The sequence below is a fragment of the Dermacentor silvarum genome, chromosome 2 (genome assembly GCF_013339745.2).
Source record: "Dermacentor silvarum isolate Dsil-2018 chromosome 2, BIME_Dsil_1.4, whole genome shotgun sequence".
Lineage (NCBI taxonomy): Eukaryota > Metazoa > Arthropoda > Arachnida > Ixodida > Ixodidae > Dermacentor > Dermacentor silvarum.
In genome coordinates this window covers 237,137,797-237,161,846 of record NC_051155.1, presented here as the reverse complement: position 1 = coordinate 237,161,846, position 24,050 = coordinate 237,137,797, and the positions used below count along the sequence as shown (strand labels likewise).

Sequence of the window (24,050 nt, the reverse complement as noted above, 5' to 3'; positions counted from 1 at the left end):
TGAACAAGTTATTGATGGACAGTGGAGGCGCAAGTGGAGAGCAGTTGCGCTAGCAATCTTGAGAGGTTAAGTATAATATAGTTAAGAATGTGAGTAATAATTTCAAGTTTAATAAGCCTAATTTGAGGGCATGGTGCCCTATTCCAATTAAATTTTTATTGCGATAGCAATTATATGGACATTCCAGGCGCATTCTTGCCGTCGTCGCCACCATCGCCGTGATGTTCCGTATAAAGTACAAGGGCGATAACACCGTCGCCGTGAGCCGCATGCTATATGTGCGAGTGAAAGCGTGCGAGGGGAGCCGACGAACGCGGCGCGCGCAAGGGTGAAAAGCGGGGAGGTAGTGCAAAGTCTTCCGTCGCTCGAAAGGCTCCCGGCGGAGGGGAGGCAGAGGTGGGTTTTCAACTTCGGCAGCAACTGCGTACGGCGCGGCCGCGCGCGGGCCTTATCTTGAACGCGATCTGCGTTGGGTGCAGAGCGTAGGTGCGACGACGGCTCATATCTTGTACGTGCTGTGTACTCGCTGCTCAGTTTGCTTTGGAGCGATCTACAGCACGAAGGTCACTTCGCTCGCTGCTGCTGCTGCGCGCGCTTCTTCACGCCAGCGTTTTGACAGCCATTGTCCGCAGTCATCGAGTATGACGTGTTCATGTTCTTAATCTAGTTAGTAAGTGAATGTTTACAATCTTATACAACCGATAAATCTACTATCCTTACTTCGTATCAGGGTTTCGGAACGAAATGTTTTTAGTTGTGGTTTTAGTTTCGTTCGACTGCAAAAAAAAAGTTTCGTTACGGTTCGGCTCCGGAACGAAAACAAAATGATCCGTAACGGTTCATAACAGTTTTGGTTCGCATGCACAAATTTTGGAAGCAAAGTAACGATAAAAACATAATATTAATTTTTCTCAATAAGTAAATTCTAAATTCTCCGATCATGTTCAGTGCCTTGAGGCACTGAGTCTGAGTTCAGAAGCAGCGCGTCATCGAGTCTATTCGCCGTAATTCGAGACCGCTGTTACGATAAAACGAACTTAAATGAACACAAACGAAGTACAAAACGTCGATAACAAAGCGTTGTATCCGTAGAAAACGAAACGATAAGCTCTCGGCGCGCAAGCCCTGGGTTTTGCTACGATGCTGATCTGCTAGTGCACCGAGCGGCAGGCTTAGATAAGTGGAGCGCTCGACCGGCTATCCCTCGCACTATAGGCGCTTATGCCGACCCCTGAGACACGCGCTAATTCTGGCGCTGCCTAACGTCGGTTGTTTCGGATTGCTGACTTTCTCTTTGAACCGAAAACCGATCAAAAATATTTCGGTTTCACTCTGAAACAAAATAAAACTCCCCCGCCACGTTTCCAAGAGCGGTTAAGAAAAAAAACGAATTATACCCAGACGGTGTATCGCATCATCTTCGCTACCGATACCAAGTCTCAGATAACGCATTCTTAGAAAAATTTAGAGCCCTTCCCTTATCGAGAAAACGGAGGTAAGCGAAGCTTGTGGCAAGACGACGCCGTCGCAGGCGTTCCGCTTCGTTTGCCCTAAACTCAGGGTCGGCGGCTCATCGTTGACGTTTCGCTTGCATGGGCTTCAGAAGCTCTCACGCTGGAATCGGCACGCTAGAATCGGACGACGAGCTTCGCTTACCCCTATTTTCTCGACAGGGGAAGAGAAGGGCTGGTGACTGTCTCTTTGGGTCCCACGTGTGACAATAGTTATACAGTTACGTTGACAAGGGTAGTTACAGGTCCCTGAGCCCACAGGGGTATGCGCCATTGATCTTGGACCCTTTCTGCACAATCACCAGGATCGGCCCACTTTTTAGCTTGACACCATCACCACCACCACCTCGTCCGACACTTGTGAGGCAATACAAGCTTCTCTTGAATAAACAACGTTTCGGTTACGTTTTCGTTCCGGTCAAAAATATCATTTTGTTTAGTTTTTTTTTTTTTTCATTCCCTTCCGATACACTGCTTCGTATAGCTGTCTACTAATTTGCTATCGCAATCGATGCTTCGCCTTTCGGGCGAAACTGCGACTTTTTATTCTTAACCCAATCCATTACGACATGCGAGTTCCCTTGAACAATTGCATTCCAATCTTGTTCCTTTCTTATGTCATTTATTGCTCAGCTTATTCGTTAATTAGACTAATGAGTTTCCCATAGCTCCTAATTATTTCCTGGAAAAAATATTCCTCTCAGTGGCACTGTGCCGAAGCTCATTATCTCGGGGGCGCTATTTGCACACTGGGATCCGGAAGCCTCGTATTTTGCGACTTAAAAATGTCCATTGGAAATGCCATGCCTAAGGTGGTTCCTTATACTTCAGTAATTAGGTGAACGGGGATGAATCAGTCCTAATTTTGGCTGTTTGTGTCGTAAACTTCTGTAATAATTGTCTAGATAAGGTCATTTTGCAATCTTTAAGTAAGATAAAGAGAGAGAGAGAGGTGGGTCTTTATTTAAAAGTGAGGAGGTTTTCCGGCGTAGACGTGTTCGCCTACATGCTACTCTGAAAGGGTGGGGGATAGGGAAGCGAAATTCCTTAGAAGGAGGAGGGCAGAAAGTGAACAAACAAAAACATGACTCAATACCCTGAATTCACTTTTTTGCATCTTGAGTTGTGAACATTTGAGTCCAACTTGTGATAATTATTTTATTGTTGATTTTTATAGCATGAACACTTAAGAGTCCTAATGACTGCTAGAGTTTAGCAAAAGAATTCTGGTGCTAAACGGTGCATTGATAGATATCCGCAATAAGCACCTAACTGCCAGAGTGTCTCGATAGAGCGTTGCCATATTTCTCTTATACGTGGCCCTTCCTTCACTGTCCGCTTTACAGTCTAGTCTAATATGTTCGATCGATTCCACAGCTCCACAGTTGTCACACCGGAGACTTGTAACTTGGTCAAGATACTAGAATGCGCGGCTTATGCAGGTGACGTTATGTCGTGGCCAATGGTAGAGTATTTCTAAATCCCGGATTAGTCATCTCGGGAGCCTTTTTAGAAGTTCTGGGCCAGTGTAGCGGAGAAACGTATACTGTCCAAGTAGGAAAAACCAGAGTTTCTTCCGCTCCTTAAAGACTCCGAAAACACGTCCACAAAGTAGATCGACAGCTGCATATAGAGGTTTGTAAAAAAAACGTGCTGCGGCCAATGGTGATAGTGGGCAAATTATTAGAGCAAGAACATCCGGTCTATGACAATTATTTCACAGCAGATAAGATCTTTATGATATTGACCTGCATTAACGAAGCAGTTTGCATACGCTAGACCGTTCCTTAGAAAACGCGCCGGCCAGTCACGATAGGGAAAGTTGTCTCACGTGTATACTCCCTCGCATTATCACATTCCTTGTACTAGTTTCTGCACATCACCAAAATGTATATTTACTATTTATTTTTCACGTAGTTTTAATAATTCATTGAAATAATATCCTTGGATCGAACTCGCGAAGCTTTTTGTTCGCAAATGCTCTTTTCCGTTCTCCGGTCGCCTCGGATATTACGTCGAACATCCCGATTGGCTGGCATTTGTTCTTACGAACAATTCTAGCGTAAGTATTTTCCGTGAACATAGACCTTGCCTATTATACAATACAAGCGTGTTTCTCATATTCATGTGGTTGTTGTTGCTTAACGGCTGACTGTCCAATGTACTACCTGGGATGGTGACCTTGGTCAGGAGGCATGCAGTGCTTGCGTGATTTTATCACATTCTGTATGCATATTGTACTCGTAACAGAATAAATTAAACTTCAAACACAAGCACAAATTTGTGAATACGAGCACAAATGTCCATCAACCACTCGCCGGTTCTTATAAAGAATAAATGGCGAGTGGTTGATGGACATTTGTGCTCGTATTCACAAATTTGTGCTTGTGTTTGAAGTTTAATTTATTCTTTTACGAGTACGTATATATACGCGTATATATAGGTACATGAAGTCAGACATGTTATATTTCCGACGAGTTAAGCGCCCGCGCGCCCCGACACCAGCGGTCCCAGGCGTTACTCGAAAGAATTAACTCTGCTCAGTGCCTCAGAGCTCGGCGCCTGCGTGGAAGTGGCGAGGCATCGGTATTGGCGTTCGTCACCGCGAACTGGGAGCTGCCTTTTCCGCGTGAAGCGCGAATCCAGTGCAGTACGCAGCGAATTGAGGAGCAGGCAAAAGGCATTGAGCAGCGTGAATTCTTCCGAGTAACGCCTGGGACCGCTGGTGTGGGCGGCGCGCGGACGCGTGATCCTGCGGCTATTTTTATATTTCGAGCGTTTTCTTTAAAACGCGGAAAAAAATAATTACGCGAGACATAGCACACTGAAAAAAAAAACTGAATCGGGTGTTTTTAAACACAAGTATTACTTTTCTATCAAAATTCGCGCACTCAATTCAGTAATTAAAAGTGCGTCAATTCATCAATTCATGTCATCTAATTATCGATAGTTCAATTATGAAAAAGATCCTCCTGGTGTGGTACGTCACTGCTGACAGAATACCCTTGGTTGCGTCCTCGTATATATATATATACCCCTAGAAATAAGGCGAAAATATCGTGATTACTTATTCTTGTATGAACTAATTCGTAACCATTTTTCCTGTACCTCCGCGGTTACTGTCGGCTGTAACGTCCTGCGTGTCTCGCCTAAACTTGCGTAATCCCAGCATTTTCTACGTAAACTTCTCTCGCACCTCTAACGCTATAACACGTATTGTGACACAACAAAATACCTTACGTTATGATGTTGATATTTTCAGCTCTTGTATTTTCTCATTATCTGACTTCTTTCACTGACCCAATTCAATTTTTGTTGTATTTTACTACTGTTCTTTCAGGTTTTCTGTTTTGTTTGGTGTTTTTGTTTCCTGTTCTTTGTGTAACGCAAGTGCACCAATATTAAGGCGTAGAGCTGTTCTTGGGCACTTTCAGAAATAAATGATATATATATATATATATATTCTTTCTTCTTTCAGCGGGAGGAGTCGAGATGGAGGTGGAGGGAAACTATACATAGTATGGGAGATAGATTAGGAAATCAATCGCTAAAGTTATATCACTTCCATCAGAACGTTTACGGCCGCGTGCCGCTCAAAGCAGGCATCGCATCTCGACTTCGGCGTTCCGTAAGGGAAAAAGGTGCTCGGTTAAGCCTCTTTCTCGCCACAGCTCTCGCGGACTGTCGGCGAAGCTATATATTGACTCCGCAGAAGCAATATGTCGAGGTTGATGCTTTCGTTACTGTTTCTTCGCAATCTCGCTCCTGTATAGATACACTGTCAAAGGCATCCGTTTCCAAAGAAGGCCCCGAAGTGATCCGCACGCTGTTTCTTTTTAAAGGTATTTGATTTTTCTTCCGTACGTAATACGTTTAGAGACCACAGAAGCCAAACGTTATTAACCACTCGCGAGTCCGCAATCCGACCCTACGTACTTTCTGCAGTGCGGCTGACAAAGCGCAAAGCCGTCTTCGGCAGTCCTCGAGATACGGAAGAGTTCGGGGCTGTCTCTATTGATCTTTTGTTTTGTGTATTTTATTTGTCTTTTTCTTCAAGCAGCCACGCTCTGCCTCGGCCTCCTTTTTACTACTGTCGTCATCCTTGGGGCAACGAACAAAGCTTTGCCGCCGATCCCGGAAGTTGTCCGAACAGATGATCCCACGGCTGCAAGATATTCCACAAACCAACACGGCGCGTGAGAGAAACCGTTACGGGTTGAAATTCTCCGTCGCATCAAATGAGGATGGGTCAGCTGACACTACCGCTGTAGCTGCTGGCACCCACCCGACTTAGCTTGTCGAGACCGGAACAGCTAGGATCGATTTTGAGCCGTCCGGCGGAAACGACGTTAAATTCTACGCTCGCTGAACAAACCGAGCGCGAGTGCCGACAGAGCTGAGCTGCTCCAATGTCGGCCGGCGCGGCTCTTGGAAGAAGCGCAATTGTCAGCATTAGCCACGCCACTGCGATCATTGATTTATGTGACTGCGAGAAGTTGGGGAGCCGTAAATCGAGAAAAAGAAATGTCGCGACAGCGCAGTCCTTCGACATTCATTCTCAGAAAATCGAAAGAATTCGCTTACGCCAATTTAGCGACAAAATTCTTACTATACTTATAAAAAAAAGGCTTATGGGCGTACTTTATGATCTATACGAAGGCCCAGCTGCTTTTCTTACGCAAGCTCGGACTTATATTCATTAGCCCTCTCTATATATGAACTTGATTTGTCCTTTAGTATTATTATTTTTATTATGTTTATTATGTGTGTTATGTTATGTTATGTTATGTTATGTTATGTTATGTTATGTTATGTTGTGTTATATATACAGGGTGTTTCAGCGAACACTTTCAAAATTTATTTAATTGTCCCTGTGGCAGATAGCCCAGTTCTATTTACTGAACTGGTCTACTCGAAGAGGCGGACATTACTTGCACAAAAAATTGCAATGCATAATCGACTAATTAACAAAAATTCACTAATTATGTTTTTAACTAATTACCTAATGGCCCATATTGCAGTTTACAAATTGTAGCCGTGGAGTTCGCAAGGCGGATGCACTTGAAATTAATTCTCAGGATGACACCAGTGTCGAGATATTAATTCCCGAACTTTGCGGAGAAATGCATTGGCGTTCCAGTTAACTTTGTGCTTCAGTGCATAAAGCGACGTTTTTTTAAGAAACTAACTGGAACGACAATGCATTTCTCCACAAAGTTCGGGAGATATATATATATATATATATATATATATATATATAATGAACCTATTTCTTGTACCCAGCCAAATGTGGTGGATGCTTGACCAGCTGTGTGCGTATAGTATAATGTACCAATTCTCGTATGCGCCCATACCAAGACCAGCATGCAGTGTTGTCGGGCAGGTTAATAAAATTTATTTATTTGTTTTTATTTGTTTATTTTTATCCAGTTATTTTCATAAAATCTTACTCACCTCCATCAGAAATAGCAAGCTTAGCATGCCACAAGGCTGACCTTATCAGCTTTTCCTGCTCTCTCTCTTTGTTGTGGAAATTCGCAGCTCTCCGTTTGTTGTGACCTCAAAACATGGCGGCTGTCCACTTATAGATCTATCTTGATTTCTTTTTCTCTCTTCATCTCGCTCATCGCTTCATCGCCTTCTGGGGATTACCATTATCACCATGTTCTACCTCATCTTCATCCTCAATCTTCTTCAACTTCTCATCTTCGTCATATTCATCATGTTCATTTTCTTCATCCCTCTATCATCATCATGGCTTCATTATCACCTTCCCGGCGTTATGATCATCATCATAATCATCATGTTCTTCATAATCATCGCTTCGCCTTCTGATCTTTTCTACTTATTCCCACCATTAAAGGTTTTTGACCCACATTTTGTGGTGTGACTTGGTCGGCGTGGCAGGCCAATGCAAGCACTTTCCTTCATCTGCAGTTTATACGTGGACACCCTATCTCGTTTCTCTTATATTTATCATCAAATTTATCACTCAAGTGAGCGTTTTATGTTATAGACTGGCTATTTTCACTAGGATCATCTTCACTAGGAATAAATAACACAGAGAGAATAAATTATCTTGACGTGATTATACCTATAAGCCGTACATTATCCCCACGTAAGTACTTCTTTCTTTTAAAGCGAAGATTTATATGTCTAGGTGAAGTCGCCCGTGTAAAGAAAACTATCAGCATTGGCTCGAGCGTCGTCGTCTTCTTCCGCAGCTGGCTTGTTGGCGCCCCTCGGGTTGCGCTCGTGCTCGTCCTCGGCACGCGCTCGTGCCACTGCTCCCGCGTTCGTCGTCTGCTTCCTACAGCTGGCTGCGTTGCCGCTCATCATTGCAGCGTAGAGTTTCACTTCTCTTCCTGCGGTCGTAATGAGGAGACCGCGTTTACGGGTATGAGCCACTGCTTAAGGGGGTATGAGCCATTGCTTAAGGGGGTATGAGCCATTCATTGTCTTGCGTAACGGACAGATTTAATTTTGAAGCAATTTGATTTCGAATAATCGCAAGCGGCAATGGCGGGCTAATGCCGCTAACCACGCCGCCGAGCGAAGCTCGAGACATCGAACGCAAGCGACAATGGCGGGCTGTGGGTATACCATCAGTGACGTCGTTCTCTCCGTCGCAGCCGAAACCTGTGTGTAACCTCATAATTAAGAAATACTTTAATTAACCCGCGGGATTACCCCAGTGATGAACACCGGGGCCGCACGTTTCAGCTTCGCTGGTTAACCATCTTCACGGAGTGAAATGGCCGACGATTTTTATTTCTCTCTCTCTCTCTCTCTCTCTCTCTCTCTCTCTCTCTCTCTCTCTCTCTCTATTTAATTATTTATTTATTTCTCTCTCGGGCACCGCGATGGTTGATTGGTACGCAAAAGCGATAACTTCGCTTAATCACAGCACTTACGAGAAGTTACTACCGCTATAGAGAAACAACAATCTAACAGGCACATTCGAAAGCGCTCTTAAATCTAAGCAACTTTCAGGGTACTGACATGGGTGTCACAATAAAAATTAAGAATTTGTTAAAAATAAAGGTGACAATTAAAAATAAAATTCGAAGTACCACGATAAGAGGAACGGCATGTTGGTTTATTGTGAAGTTGCTTGCATTAGCTGGCCAGAACCGAGTCACTCCCAGCAACCAATTTTGTGGAATGGCATGTTTGTTGTGTTTCGTTAACAGCCTTTTACAGCCTTTCAGTGATAATATGCCAGATGATTGAAAAAAGCGTCCAGATCACGTCGAAAAAATACCACGCCCTGACGTGTAATTGGTTGCGGAAAGCATTCACGGTGCACCCAGTTTGATTGAACATGCAGTGTAGTCAAATAAGAGAATCGAAATATATATATATATATATATATATATATATATATATATATATAGCATGTTCCGTAAAGTATCTACATTAGGAAACAAAGCAGCGAAATCCGTTATTTCATGCGTGGTACAGTCACTACTTAATAAAAAGAAAAACAAGGAAAGTAGAGAACAAAGCAAGAACCTATACTGTGCGTGCAAAGTTTGTGCCAGTACTCATAAAAAAAGCATCACAGACATAAACAAGGGTGGCTAAGCCTGTTGCAAAATCAAAGAAAATTGCATAAGATGAAATGACGAAGATAACAGACCCCTAACAACGAAAATCCAAAAAGGTAAGGATGGAGGGCACTAACGAAAATAGGAAGTCTCTTTGGATCTCCATACATAGGCTCAGTATCGATATCACAATGAATTGTACTTAGAATTTTGTCTCTTTTCTTTTCCAAAAACACGCTGTCACATTGTGCATACACGAGTACGTGTACATTTTGTCGACTCATTAAATAGTCATGCACTGTTCTGGATTTTAATGACACAGCAAAAATCAGGATGACGAAAAGAAACTGTGTCGACATTCTTACGTAATTCGCTCCTAATAAGAGCTGTTTCGTTTCTCAATCTCTTATTGTTCGCGTTGTCCTGGATAATTTCCTTGCCCTTAGTATCCCGGCAAGATCCCCTGTAATTAATTCTACTTCATAACGGACTTTCTAGCGAGTTGCCCTTCTGTCTTTTTTTTTTTTTTTACATAAATGGAAAGTCTTGAAAAGCAGTATTTACCACACACTTTTGTTCCTCTCTTGCGTCATCACAATGGGAGATAAATTGCAGCCATCGAAAGACCTCCCCCCCCCCCCCCCCGCCTTCCTTCCTACCCCCCCCTCTCTCTCTTTACAGCCTCTCCCTTATAATTATGTTCTGATACACTGAGCTAAGGGTCACAGCGGATGCAGAGCGCAAGACCACTAAAGCAATCATGCACGACTGCAATTTCTGCATGAGAAGGGCCTGCACGTTCCTACTTAAGGAAACATCTACGCTTCAGGGCAAGCCTCACGAAAGAAATTCGGTAGACTTCACAGTATTTGACGTCTGCGTACTTCGAAGCATTCGTGATGTTTTAGAGAACGGTTGTATGAATACTGTGGCTGCTGTGTAGCAAAGTGTAATGTAGATGTTATGTACAGTAGTGTTTATATTTATAATAATTAAGACAATATCTTTGTAATCGCAAAATATAAGATTGAAATCAAACTAAAACCAAGTGGCATATAAACCCAGTGCACATGTGCAGTTGGCCCTGTGGCACATAATTTTAGACTGCACTATCAATGGGATCGGCCCACAAAAACGGCGAGATAGGCTTCAGTATTCCCGGGGTCGTCCCATCGAAACAGCGAGATACCCTGCCCGCCGGCCAATTCGCCTGCAGAAAAGTGGCTGCACTCGGAGAAGAATGTATGAAAAAAAAAAAAAGAAGAGCCACTGAAGTTATACGGAACGGCAAAATATAAGCAGGCACATGCGCTGCGTTTTGCTGCCAATTGTGCGTTCCCCGGTTTACGCAAGCGTATACGCCACCTTACATAGCTTTCAATTTTGCGTCAATACAGAGGCTGTTATATCTGTCTCTCTTCTTTTGACGGTGTTTCAGATGTCGTGAGCGCCAAGACAAATTCTCAGACTGAACTCTGGGCCTTAGGGCGTGCAGCCCCCATTATTTTCTCTCGCATCGTCGCGCAACACTTCAGGCGACCTTACGGAAGAGGCGTACGAGGCGACAAAAGATCGTAGCGAAGCCAACGGCAGACGCACGCCATCCGGCGGCCTTAGCAGCTTTCCCACGGATTCCCACGAAATCGGGCCTCGATTCCTTTCTTTGTTTGTTTATCCGTGCGCACAATGCGTGTTTTGTGTTCTTTTTCCACTTCCAGCTCGGGTTCCGAAAGGGTTCTGGATGGTACCGCTCGCAAGTTCCTCCTTTCCTATCATCCCTTTTAAAGGCACGACCTGCACCTCTTGCTTTTACTTGGTTCGCGGTGAATCGCATACTGTAATTAACTGACAAACTACGAGCGGATGGATAAATAAACCAGGAAACATATTCTATAGCCTCGGAATGTTTTAGTAGGTCCAACATGTATAAGTAACTATAGCTGACGTGGAAAAGCTCGATTTCAATTCTTCCGCTCCTTTCAAACTAGCTCCGACAATTATTTCCGGGTGCGACTCGATTTTCGGCTCAAAGATATCGCAAGAACGCCTGCGTTGCGGAAACAAAAGGTTTTCATAACGGGTGCTTCGCACAAGGAAGAAAAGAAATAGCTTCCTTCCTTTCGCGCGCCCTGTTGTCAGGTCATTTGAATGCACCGCGCAGGTTTGCCACTGGTGCGCTGTGATCGATACGCTCTTTCTGCAACCTGCCGCAGAGTAGAATGGAATAGGCGCCGAGCAAGGTGTCCCGCAAGCTACGGAAAAGTATGTTCTGCTGCTTTTCGTCAGCGACTCGAGCCTTTTCTCCGTGTTCGGACAAGCTGGCGCAGCAACGATATGTTTTATGCATTTCCGAGTCAGCGTACTGTTTGATGGGATCTCGTATTATGTGCGTTTCCGCATGTCACGCCTCAATTTATGCAGACATCATGGCTCGGCTATATCACTGCGTATTTTGCACTGGCAACTACGGTCTGGCAGTAATGTTTGCAGGAATTTCCGTTTACAGTGTGGCGCACCATGGCTTAGGTTCTATATGCCAAAAATGTCTTCGGGCATGTCCTTCTGGAAGAGTGCTGGTGACGCGTCGGTATTTATTCAGTGGAAGTCACATGAGCGTACGAGTGCGAATCACGCACACTAATTACGCATAAGCGGTGGCCATAAGCTGTGTACTCCATACCATAGAGTTTCCTACAATTATCACTAAGGGAAATCTGGCGCTGTGATCGTTCAGCCACCACGGGAATAATGGTATAGTGCGTGTATTTGTCTGATCTTCGTGCTAGAGGCTTTCAGTGTTCTTGTGGCTTCGTTTATTACGCGCCATCTGGGCCTAAATTGAACTAAGTTTCAAGGCAATTTATACTTTTTCTTTAATGCAGAAGGTAATAAGACCCTGCAAGCGCGCATAATCGCTGCTTAAATGCAGTGGTTCCGCTTGTCCATGCATCCGCGGGCGTAATGAGTTCAAAACCGGGCTTCTGCGGTAGAGGTCCCGTTTTCTAATCCTGGGGTCGGACAATTTTCATAACGTTGATTTAATTATTTATAACGCCGCACTTTCTTAAAAAGGATCACTTCGCCAAGTCACGAGGCCATTTAAAGCCAGAAGGACGAAATTTAGGAAAATCTGAGTACTACAGTCGAACCCGTACATATCGAATCTGAAGGGGATCGCAAAAAAATTCGATATATAGGAAGTTCGATATATCAAATAAAAAAGTTTTGTCGCCCTAAAGGGCAGCGTTTTTCCGTATGCTTTTAATAAAGTTCTTCGTATCCGTACAAAACCTTTCAATGGGATTTTACTGCTGTTCGTTATACACAATAATTCGTTGTATGTGGTTTCGATATATCCTGGTTCGACTGTGTACCCATCATTCTCATGCTGGCTGAACTGCCCTGCTTGTAGCTGCCGTAGACACTAGTGCCACAGTTCGCTCTAGTAATTGTATGAAACTCTATGCTCCCTACAGCACGCTGACAAAAATGGGCTTCCTCTTGCACGTGGTTCATCGTCGGGTGCTCACTGAAGTGCGTGCCATATATAGCAACGGTGAACTACCTTATACGCAATGCGCCTCTCGTATACGCCTGCGTAATAGCTCGAGCCCGTGAGTTAATCGGCTAAGTTGTCGCCGGCGTTTCATTCATTACGGCCTTTCAAGCTGGCTTCATATTTTGCTTTATTGTTCCCGCGTGCCACGTCCGAGGCGGAATAGCGGCGATGCCTAACGTTCGCCGCGACGCCCAACGTTCCTGCCCAAAGTAAAACGTGGCCGTGCCTGCGGTATACGCTCGACCGCATCCATCTCCTGGTGACGTCGAAATAGCAAAAAATATACGCCTCGGATCATACTGCGCAGATCGGAGTGCATAGTTTACGGCGTTCTGTGCCATTTTCTGTTTTTACTGCGATCGCGAGTGCTTGCCGTCCGTGCAAGTATATATGCAGCGGATTTATTCCCGAGCTCAAGCTTTACGACGGACGCCGCTCTTCTATCGGTAAAACGAAAAATAGAACGCACACACAGTTATCGCTGGTCGTATAGAATGTATCGGGCGACGTCCCGTTGTATCCCTACAGTCGAGTTTTGAAGAGTGCGCTATCGTTGTTGCCTCGCGTCGCCCTCCGCCTTCGCTAAGACGTTGCGTAAGAGACGGTGTCCTGTTTTGGAGAGCGCCGTTACGAGAAAGACGAGAAGATACATTTCCGTGTAGTTGGGAAACAACGCACGGAGGCAGCCCGAAGCGGAAGGCGGGAGAAAGGCTACGCTGTGACAGACCAGTCGACCCGTCGTGTTGTCTGCATTGGTATTTTTGTTTTTCTTCCTATTTCGTTTTAGTTAAGCCGCTGCAAGACGGTGCAGCATCAATTCGCTATATTACATTCAGCTTGGTGCAGTCCGCGTTCGTCTGGATTGAATGTGCCATGAACCCACGCGAACTGGGGGCAACCACTGCAGTTTTCATTAAACACTATCTATCTATCTATCTATCTATCTATCTATCTATCTATCTATCTATCTATCTATCTATCTATCTATCTATCTATCTATCTATCTATCTACGTAACTTTCTTAACAAAACGTCGTTTTATGCACTGAAGCACAAACGTAACTAGAATCCCAATGCATTTCTCCGCAAAGTAGCAAGAATTAATATCTCGAAACTGGTATCATGCTGAGAATTCGTTTCAAGTGGATACGCCTTGCGAACTGCACGGCTACAATTTGTAAATTGCAATATGGGCCACAAGGCGATTAGTTAAAACTTAATTAGTAAATTCTTGTTAATTATGCGATTATGCATTTCCATCTTTTGCGCATGTAATGTCTGCCCCTTCGAGTAGACGAGCTCATGAACTAGAATTGTGCTATCTGCCACAGACAACCTTTAAAAATGGTTGTAAGTGTTCGCTGAAACACCGGGAATACACGTTGACATCCTAACGAGTTTAAAATCACCGAACAGTCCGTTTATTGTTTAAATGCTCTTCTTACATTATGTTTCTGAATTATTTGCCGGTAAGAATACCTTCGTACGCTATAGACACGGAAGCCACGAGTATAAAGGAAGGCTGCGCTGTGTACTGCCTTCACCTCCAATTAGCTGCAGCTTATGCGAGTTCCATAAAGCGTAACTCAAGTTCCGCTAGAACCGCAGCAACGTTTGTGGAAGCCCTGCGAAGATCCTGGGCGTAACGTACGCATCGAATAAGCTTCACTAAGATCACAGCATCCCGCTCTTTACTTTGGGTTAGGAATGTTTCTTGCCGACAGCTAGGCCCGTGGCTTCAATTAGCATCAGACCACCCTCGTTGTATTTATAACACGTGCTTATTTCGGAGATGCTGGCGCTTTTAAGTACCACCTGCTACTACTTTTCACAGAGAACGGAATTATACTCAAAAATTATGAAACGAGGCAGTAAAAACTAATAAATAATAAAGCTCGGCTACTTGCTCGCACGCGTAAGCCCTTTAGTTCGACGAGCAGTGAGCTTACTCAAGACCGGATTATTACATCTCTAGAAAAAGTGTGTTTTATTTAACTTTACTTGTGTTTTATGTGACGTTTTCTCGCGATATATTAATCCGGCTTTAGGTATATTCACTGTTCCCAGAACTGTAGAGCTTATACGTGTGAGCGATTGCCCTAATCATTTCCTCTTTCCTTATTTATTTATTTATTGGTTTCTCTCTTTCGTATTTCTTTCTTTCTACGCCAAGCGCCGTCTTCTGTCTTCGGGCGGTAATAAACCCGAGTTTATCCGCTCCATAGCCGTCACTGGGCCCCGGGCTCTCTCCGCCGGACGTTCGTGGTGCTAAGCCTCGGACGTACGGTGGAGCCCGGTCCTCTGGAGCCTCGAGGGATCATGGCAGCGCTGTTTATATTCCCCCGTCTTCAGAGGAAGTTTGCAATTTTTATTCCCGTCTCTCGCTTTGAGGCGCCCTTCGCTATCGAAGTCTCCGTCGCCAGCGTTGTTACTAATGATGTGATGTAACTGTCAAGATGGCCGGTAACGAAAGCGTCGCTCTCTTGCGGAACGCGTCGTTCTGATCCCGTTCTGAAACCGATCATCACACAACGGGACAAATCTACAACGACAAAAAGAAAAAAAAAAGAAACCTTTCCCGCACAAGTTACGGAGTTAGTCTACAGACGATATACCTGCTGAGATAAACCTCATTAGTCTACAATTATGATTATTATTCCAAAATTATTAGCCAGACAAAACATCGGCCTATTTCTCTTCTCCCATGACATTTCCAAGTTAGTTAATTTCTAATTAGCTATTCACATGGTATTGTTGTTCAGTGTAAAAAACGTTCTCGGTTCCAAAGCAGCAGTGGGTTTATTTCTGGCCGCTCAACGGCCACCAACCTTCTCAGCTTTATGATGCAGGTTTTCACGCCGGTCACGCAAAGGGGAAAGTTGATTGCTGCGTACTGTGACCTCAGCTGAGCTTTTGACGCAGCAAATTTTCCCTTACTGCTCGAGAAGCTTGTGCACTGCGGTGTTGAAGCTGCGATGGCAACTCTATATACTACGCAGCCATCTCCTCGGTATAAGTCCTGCTTCGTCAGCGTCAATGATCAATCGTCTTTTGTCTATACGGTATATAATGGTTTGCCCCAAGGTTCCGTGTTAACTCCACTTACCTTCTTAATTTTCATCAATGACGTGACATCAGTGGTCTAGAAGTCTTCGTTTCTTTTGTACGCTGACGACATCAAAAGATTTCATATGCACAGCATCACGGACTGTCGCGCTCTGTAGTCCGACCTATCCTCACTCCCTGAATGGTGCCAATTAAACAGGCTCGCCCTAAATTCATCTTTTTAATAGTACGTTAAGCTTATCTGCCCACTCTAAGCGCGTAGCATCATTAAGCCTTCACACAATCAGTTCTGTCTGCAGACTTACAAAAGAATTCCGTAACCCGGCCGCTACTCTTCCTCACATTGTTCACATCCATATGCCTTCCATTACTCGAATATTCTTCAGTGGTGTGGAATGGCACAAGCCATTCAATTAGCTTACTAATTGAGCATGTACAGAAAAAATTCAGAAGTATATATAAACATAGTTTCCTTATCTCGCGCACCAGCAACATTCTCAAGCTTGAATAATTATCCTACCTTTCCATCGCTTAGCTGCAGATGTAGTCATACGAACGTGCTCTTCTTATACAAAATCATTCATGAAACTATTACATGTTCAGCTCTACCAGCTTCTGCTTCACTGCAAGTTCCGCAGAAGACTACCAGGAAACATAGACCCTCCCGTGTTCCTGCCTCTTTCAGCAGACCGAAAGTATCGGATATACCACTAAACGTGTTAAACAAACGTGAGTTCGTACCTTTGTTCAAAATTCTGTGTCACATCTGTGTCATGCGCTAAACAGCTTCGCTGGTCATCCACCACCTATCCTAAGATCCCAGAATCGTTACGCAAGAAAAAAGAAAAGAAAGAATAAAATTTCAGAAAACACGCTATACACACGAACACAAAGATTGTCTCGTCTATGGGCAACAGCACCAAAAGAACAGTCCACTAACTATAGGACGGTCACAGGAGTGAAGGATTCCGCCCAAGTATATTCATACATACATATAAGGACAACAACATGGCGAGATGAGCTTGATAAAAAGAGCCACAATGTAGAAGATAAAATAGTAATGTCCCTTATCGGTATTCCATAAGATTAGTCTTCACTAAAAAATCGCGAAGGGTACTTACAGCACGTCTATGCTTATCACAGCGTGAGTACGGTCTAAGCACTTTGCTCAAGGTGAGAGGACGTCTGTCAAGGGTGTTCAAACGATCACGCTGGCGAACCCGCTATTTGTCGTATTGAGTACGTTGTATGATAATAGGCTCCACTGAATCGTCGCAGTTATATCACAGTAACTACAACGTGGGGACGTTCGTCTTTTGATGCGACACGATAACTGAGGTGTGTATCTATAAGCGTAAACGATGGAGAAGCGTGTCGAACGTACGGTCAGTTTATTGGTTCAGTGAAAACCTCGAGAATGGGTCAACTCTGTATAGGAATGAATTATCTCCATCTTGATATCTTTCAAAGCCTGTATTCTTCTTTCTGTTCGAAGCTTCGTACTTTCTCTTGAGTCTTCTCTCAAGCTGCACTCCTATCCCGTCTTCTCATAGTATCTCTCCCCTTCCGTATATGTACTCAGTCGTTCAACTGTGTGTTATCGTTGTCATGTTGCTCGTTATGTAGCTGTTCATCAAGTTCTTTATTGTTTTTTAACAATATTTTTATCCCGTAGCTTTTATTTATAGTTGTTCTACATTTCTACCTCTTTTGTTTTTGCTTATGTTTCACTGTGCATCAGCACTCAAACATCAGTGTTATTCCTGGGTACGTCAAATGTTTGATTGATAGATCGATCGATTGATTGAATAATTTATTTGTTAATTTATTTATTTATCAAGGTAGCGTTGGCAAGTGTTGGGGTAAAATTTCAAAAAGGAAAAGAAACAAATAAATTAAAGGAGGAAGAGAACGTTGACCAAGAATTCAAAAAATTATCATTAAATTTTAGGTTAGAATGAATGCGGTTGCGACCTGTAAATTTCATAGTTTTCTTCCAGTAGCTACTTCGCGGTTGTCTATAAATTGACTTATTAAAGAATTTTTTGTAGCGTTAGCTACACTGGCCTAGCCAAGCCCGTTTCGCGCGGCACATCAAGAGCCGTGCTGCGCATGCGCAAGGATCAGTGATGTCACACGGCTTGCGCACCGGAGAGCCACCGGAGCCGGCACCTCTCGCGCACTCCGCCGCCGCCGCGCGCGACTCACCGCCGCCGGTCTGCGCATTCCAGAGGAGTGACGTCGTAGCCGTGGTAGACGCACTGGCGCCGGCGCGCGCTCGCTCTGCAGTCGCCGTCTGACACTGCGCTGGAGCCGCTGCGCTTCTGACTGGCGTTTGCCAGTGTGGTATAGCCATGGAGAAGGAGAGCGCAAATGCTGCTCAACAGCGCAGAAGAACGGAGAAGCTTGACTCATCGGATCCCGAAGTAGTTGCCTGGCAATTAGCGGTTGAGCGTAGGAGGAATGAATACATGTGCCACATAATACGTATACCGCGTGTGTGTCATTGGAGCAGCAGTAAGCATGACAATCAAGCTAATCCTTGGACAATCTAGACAACCAGGAAAGCTAAGAATAATCAGCTGAACCTTTGCTAACGCTACGTATATCCTGGCATAGCCGAGCTAAGCCACTGCAACTTTTTTTTCATTTTGGGAGCAGGGGTTTAATATTTCCACATGCTCTTAACCAAAATTCAGTCAGTTGTTTTCGTTGGCTTATTGCGAGTAGAATTTTGGCTGTAACAAACAATAGACTGGATCAGAGATAGTTAGAGAAACACTATATTTTCCAATTAAGAGCAGCCCTTTGAGCCAGACTAGCTAGCACCTGTTGACTGTGTCTCGGGTTACGCTGCCACTTGTCATGTAAAAGTTCAACTTTTTTTATGTTTGCCACTTTATATGCAATTTATTTCCGCACTACAGTGGGTGCACAGGCGGACAAATAAACAAACCAAAGAATCCAAATGAATGCATTCCTTTGAAGCTTTGTCTATATATGAGCATACCTACGATATAAGAGTGTGAAGATGCATGTCTCAGTGCAGACAGTGCTGAACGGCGCCCTACATTCGCACAACCTCGCGTCTTCGACGTCGTTTGGCCTGTGCGCGTGGTTGAATGAAGAACATTCGCTTCGATCTGCTATCCATTATACGTAAATCCAACAGGCATGCGGCACCCGCACTTTCTTGCTGCAATCCACAACACGGTGGCACGCTAACCTTTATAAATCGCACCCATCGAACAGGGCGTTACTTTCTCAATTAGAACCATAGTTAATGTTTTGATGCGAAAGCATCAAATGGCCCCTTGAGAGAAAAAGCCGGCGTCTGTAGAAGCGAAACGGCACCTAAATTCCCATTGGCGGCGACGCCACGTACGTCGCGAGCGCGCCTCGACAGAGCAGAGTGGGTGAAAGCCCTGCTGGTCGCCAGCGCGCCAGGTGTCACGTGAGGGGAGAGGGCATCGCCGCGACGCCACGTCACCTTCGCTCTCGCTCTCAGAAGCCGGCGCGCGGTCCGTCTCTCTCTCTCTCTCTCTCTCACCCTCACTCTGCTTAGCTGCTGCTCGCGCCTGCCAGCCTTGGTGGCCGCTGCTGCTTCCTCGGTCTCTCGTTGCGGAGGACGTCGGTGGCGTTGGCACCGCAGGCTGCTGCAGCTTGCTGACTCGTGCAGCACGTACCGCTATGCTACATTACTCGCAGCGCAAAACTCGGAGGAGCGCTCAGCGGCGTTCAATTGGACATTAATGCTTTCGCATTCACAACTCATAAGAAGTGCTTAAGGGACCTCGGATTTTTTCTAGAGAGTGAAATGGAGTAGTCGGATGGGCACTGCTTCCAATGTGTACACCCAGCACCCACAGTTAAACTACCTAGATTAATGCTTTGTGATTCTCCTTAATATCGCCGGCTAATCATGGAGGTTCTGCTTGCTTAGATCTAAGAAATAGAGGAAGATTTTAGGGATAGCTGAAGAGGCTAGTCTATTCATGCGATGGTCGCGCTGCATCCCAAGTGATTAAAATGAAAACTGAAAAAGTAGAATAAAAGTGCTTTAGAAGAAACGACAGTAAAAAAGAAAGGTAAGGAGTATGAAAGAGTTCCTTAACATGCACAAACTTAAAGAAGAAAACACCCTAAGAAGAAAGACGGGTACGTGAACCGAATGAAGTCTACGGGACTTCGTTAAGGTAGATGCGAGCGCTAAGTTAATTAAGCCGCACAGACCTCAGCGCCAGCGCGGAAGCACGCGGCTAACCACTACGAAAAGTTTGTAGTCTAAAAGTTCCGGGATTATTTCCTACCACGGTGTATCTAAACGTTTGGATCTTAGTGGTTCAATTTGTTGTTCTGGCAGTGAGTTTAACAAGGTACCAGTACTCCTGCAAACCTTGCAAGTCCTTGCAGGTGGCTTCTTTTTTGGTGAATCTGCACTGCTCTGACAGCTGCTTCTAAGAAGACTACAAACTCTCTTCGAGCGAATGAGTTCCTAAAGCTTGGACTATAAAGCAGACCTTAATAGTTAAATTCACCGGTTAATTAATTAAGGTTGGGAACACATCGTTCCAGAACATTCGTGGTCACAAAACTTTGTTTTATACAAATTTAATTATGGGGTTTTACGTGCCAAAGCCACGATCTGATTTTGAGGCACGGCGTAGTGGGGAACTCCGGAATAATTCGGACTACCTGGGGTTCTCTAGCGTGCACCTAAATCTAAGTACACTTGCTTTTGTTAGCTACCATCAAGCCGTGTTCGGCTATTGGTGACTCTATTGATAACAGATAATTGACAAGATTGTCATTATCAATTTATAAGGTTAATTCATCAGAATATATGAGATGCTTGCCCTAAGCAAAAATAAAACGAAAGGTAACTTGAAGCACCACATGATTGCTTCTTTCACGCATAATACATATGTGTCATGACTAGAGGCCAGAACTTTAGGTAAAATGCCTTTTTTTTTCTTACGTCCTTCTCGTGCCTATATAAAATACAAGCAGAAACTATGAACTGTTTAGAAGCATTTTAGTAGCACCGTTATTGTACCTATAATTTACTATATCGATGTCGGTGCCTATGCTGAATTTCCAGGGCCTAAAAATGCATTTTAGTATTTTTTTTCCCTCTATAGCCTCATCTTGCTTATGATGCTATCACCTGCTGGGGAATTTGACTGAAGGCAGCCAGGTATTAAACAAATACTTTGTCGTTGTAAAGGCTGTTATTAGCAGTTTGCAGGAGAAGAGAGAATCGCTGTGAGAGGGGCTCAAACTGCTCTACGCGACGGTACACCTCAAGATGACTTGTGCACTTGTGCGCTAACTTGGCTTGGCGTTTTTAGCCGACAATATCGAGATACTTGAATACCCTGACCTGGAATGTGGGGCTCATTTTGGACGTTAAGGAAAGGTTCTGCGCCATTTGCAATTGACCTGTTGTTGGGGCTTAGTTCGATACTCCAATCTGTCTCGGATGAAATCCCGGGCTTTCACTACTGAAATAATTCTCAAAGATTCTGATCGGCTAACATTCTGCAATTACAGAGGGCATTGGACCATTGAACATTCCAAGATACAAGTACGCGCGCCAACTTCGGCGGATCTCGAGGCTTGTTTCTTTTTTGCAAACTAATATACCCGATGAAAAAAAAAAAAAAGCACGACATGAAACGCGAAAATTTTAAGATGGTGGTTTTTTGTCACTGCTTTCACAACTTTTCTCGTGGTGTCAAGCCAAACTAGATTTCAGATAAATTTTGTAACCTACACAACTTGCTTCATCCTGTTTTCTCGAGAAAATAAAATTAATTTCACAAGACTGGTGTTTAGTGGACTGTGTTCCTTATAAAATCGAAGTTTATCCTCAAAATCAAAGCTGGAGTTATTAAATGAACCTATACATGCCAAAATGAAAGCATTTGCCGCCTATAGATTCCTTAAATGACCGCTTTAGTGCCTGTTCCAGGCACCTATAACACCATTTTTAATGCTTAAACTTATAATTATGGAAATTAGCGCAAATTAATAACGGACACAAAGAACAAAGTGGGCAAGGACGGACGCTTCCTCTTGCCCGTATTTGTCCACATTGTTCTTTGTATCTGTTATTAATTTGCATTAATCTAAAAATAATGATAATGCAAGACCAACTAGCCCAACAGTCAGTAAGTGCCTAAACATCCCGTCATTGTAATTATTCATTAACGAACACAAGTTAACGGTTGAGTCGTTGTAATGATACATTACAATGACTCAACAGAAGGTACTCTTGTTCGTACTCTACCCTAGCATGCGGTGGTGAATTAAAAGTGTTGTCTTTTGCGTAATGATTTGGTGAACCTAGCATGCACTCCCGTAAAGCACTTGCTGCACAAACCTTTCCGTCCTAGCTAAAGTACAAGAAGGTCACATATTTACCTTCAATTAGATTCGTAGCAAGAAAAAAAACACCTCACACCTCCATTAAACAGAAAAACAACAAATTATACTTCGTCCTCCTCTAACTGCCTGTTACAAAAGAGATTTATTTATTTTGTACAAGGGTTAATTAATTCTTGCATCTTCTACGGAGAATAATGAATGGAAATGGGGAATAGCGAATGGAAAGGCAAAATAAAGAAAGAAACGGGACATCGTAAAAACAACTATAAATTGGGTTCCAAATGAAAGAATGCGAACCACCGCACGCAGCAATGAACAAAGAAAGCTGCATCCAATGCACTCGAAGGTTCTGCAAACTGCTTTAAATTATAATTCGTTACCGGATTACCCTTAATGGCAGGCATTTACAGCAACATAGAAAAATTAAGTACCAGCCCTACGGAATATTCAGCAATCACTGGGTGAGTAGAGGAATACATTCTGCCACCGGAATGTTGCTATTAGATTTAGCAAGATCTTTGGCACAGCGGAAACAAAATTCTACCATAAACGTTACAGTAGCGAGAAGACCCGTAGCCAGGAATTTATTTCGGGGGGGTAGAGGCACTTGCTGAAGGCCTTGACTATTTGAGGAAAGCACCTATTTTTTAGTAATTATTTTCGGTAAAGTTCAAAATTTCGGGGGGGGGGGGGGGGGGGGGGGGGCTGGCTACGGGCCTAGTAGAGAGATAATTTAACGTGAAAGAACTTATCATTGCGTTTAGCAATGATAAGTTTCAGCTTCTGTTGTAACCAACGTTTTTTTTTATTATTATTAAGTGAAAACAATATTACGCATTTATATGCACTCTGATTTCCTTTTTCTTTTTTGTTATTTCATACGTATAGTTGCGTTACCGTAGTCTGTATTGCTTCGTTCACTCCGCTATATTTCCTTTTGACAATCATGGCTTTGTTTCTACATATCCCGTGGTGCCTGTACATTTTTTTTTATAATGCTATTTCTTGCTTCATTGTACGCCCTTTCTTATCGCATTATTAATATTAATCCAATGCCCATTGCAGCATTATAACTGGAGACCTTCCGTATATTCCGTTGAACCCGGATACATCGAGCTTGAAGGGGATTCCAAAAAAGTTCGATATATAGGTAATTCGATGTATAAAATAAAAATTTTATACCGAAATTTTCAAAAGGATGTTACAGCTGTTCCACATACACAATAATTCATTATTTGTGGGTTCGATATATCAGGGTTCGGCTGTAATTTATAAAAAAATATTGTACGTTTAAGTGATAATAAACCGAAAGTATAATGAACAAAAATGATGAATCACAACATATTTTCTCAAAAAAAAAAGAGCTGCCCCAGAAGTGCACATACCTGCTCCGGCGCTGACGAAGTCTCTGTACAAGTCTCTACAGCGCTCATGGTCATCCACAGTCGACGCAATCGTCGAGGAAGCGTTCACATCCGCCAGCGACACCGACGGATGCATGGCCTAACCGATCGACCACACACGCACAAAGTCTCACAATATTGCCGACGACCACGCTTCAAAACCGTCCCACTGATGTTCCAGAATATTGGCACTTCCCTGAGTAAGAGAACAAAAACTTCTTTCGGGTTACGCCAAAAGCACCTGGAAGACGGTCCACAAGAAATGAAAAAAAAATGAAGTAAAGTCCGCCAATCTGCAGGAACAAGAGAACGAAATTGTCTCCTCCCTTAGAAGGTCCAAGTTCGTTGGTTGGCACAGTTCATAGGCAACTTCCGGATATCTCAAAGACGATTAGCCGCACGAGAGAACAGTCCACGCTTAGGTCGATACCCTTTCCCGACAGCGAGTTCGAGGCTCAAGACGGAGCACAGAACTGCGGCCTCAAGGAAGAGAGCGAAAACGTCCCGCCGAAGTTTTCTTCCGAGTCCTCCGCACGGCGTAGTTATGCCGGCACCGCGAGAGCACGGCCGTG

General features: G+C 43.9%; 1 protein-coding gene across 1 annotated transcript in view; it reads right to left on the bottom strand.

Annotated features, from left to right (window-relative positions):
• LOC119440758 (corticotropin-releasing factor receptor 2) overlaps positions 1-23,607 on the bottom strand; it is a 318,940-nt gene extending 295,333 nt beyond the window's left edge. The window contains exon 1 of the mRNA XM_049662454.1: positions 23,461-23,607. Coding sequence (XP_049518411.1) covers positions 23,461-23,575 — 115 coding nt within the window. The 5' untranslated portion in view covers positions 23,576-23,607. The remainder of the gene's footprint in view (positions 1-23,460) is intronic.
• Between the last annotated feature and the right edge of the window lie 443 nt (positions 23,608-24,050).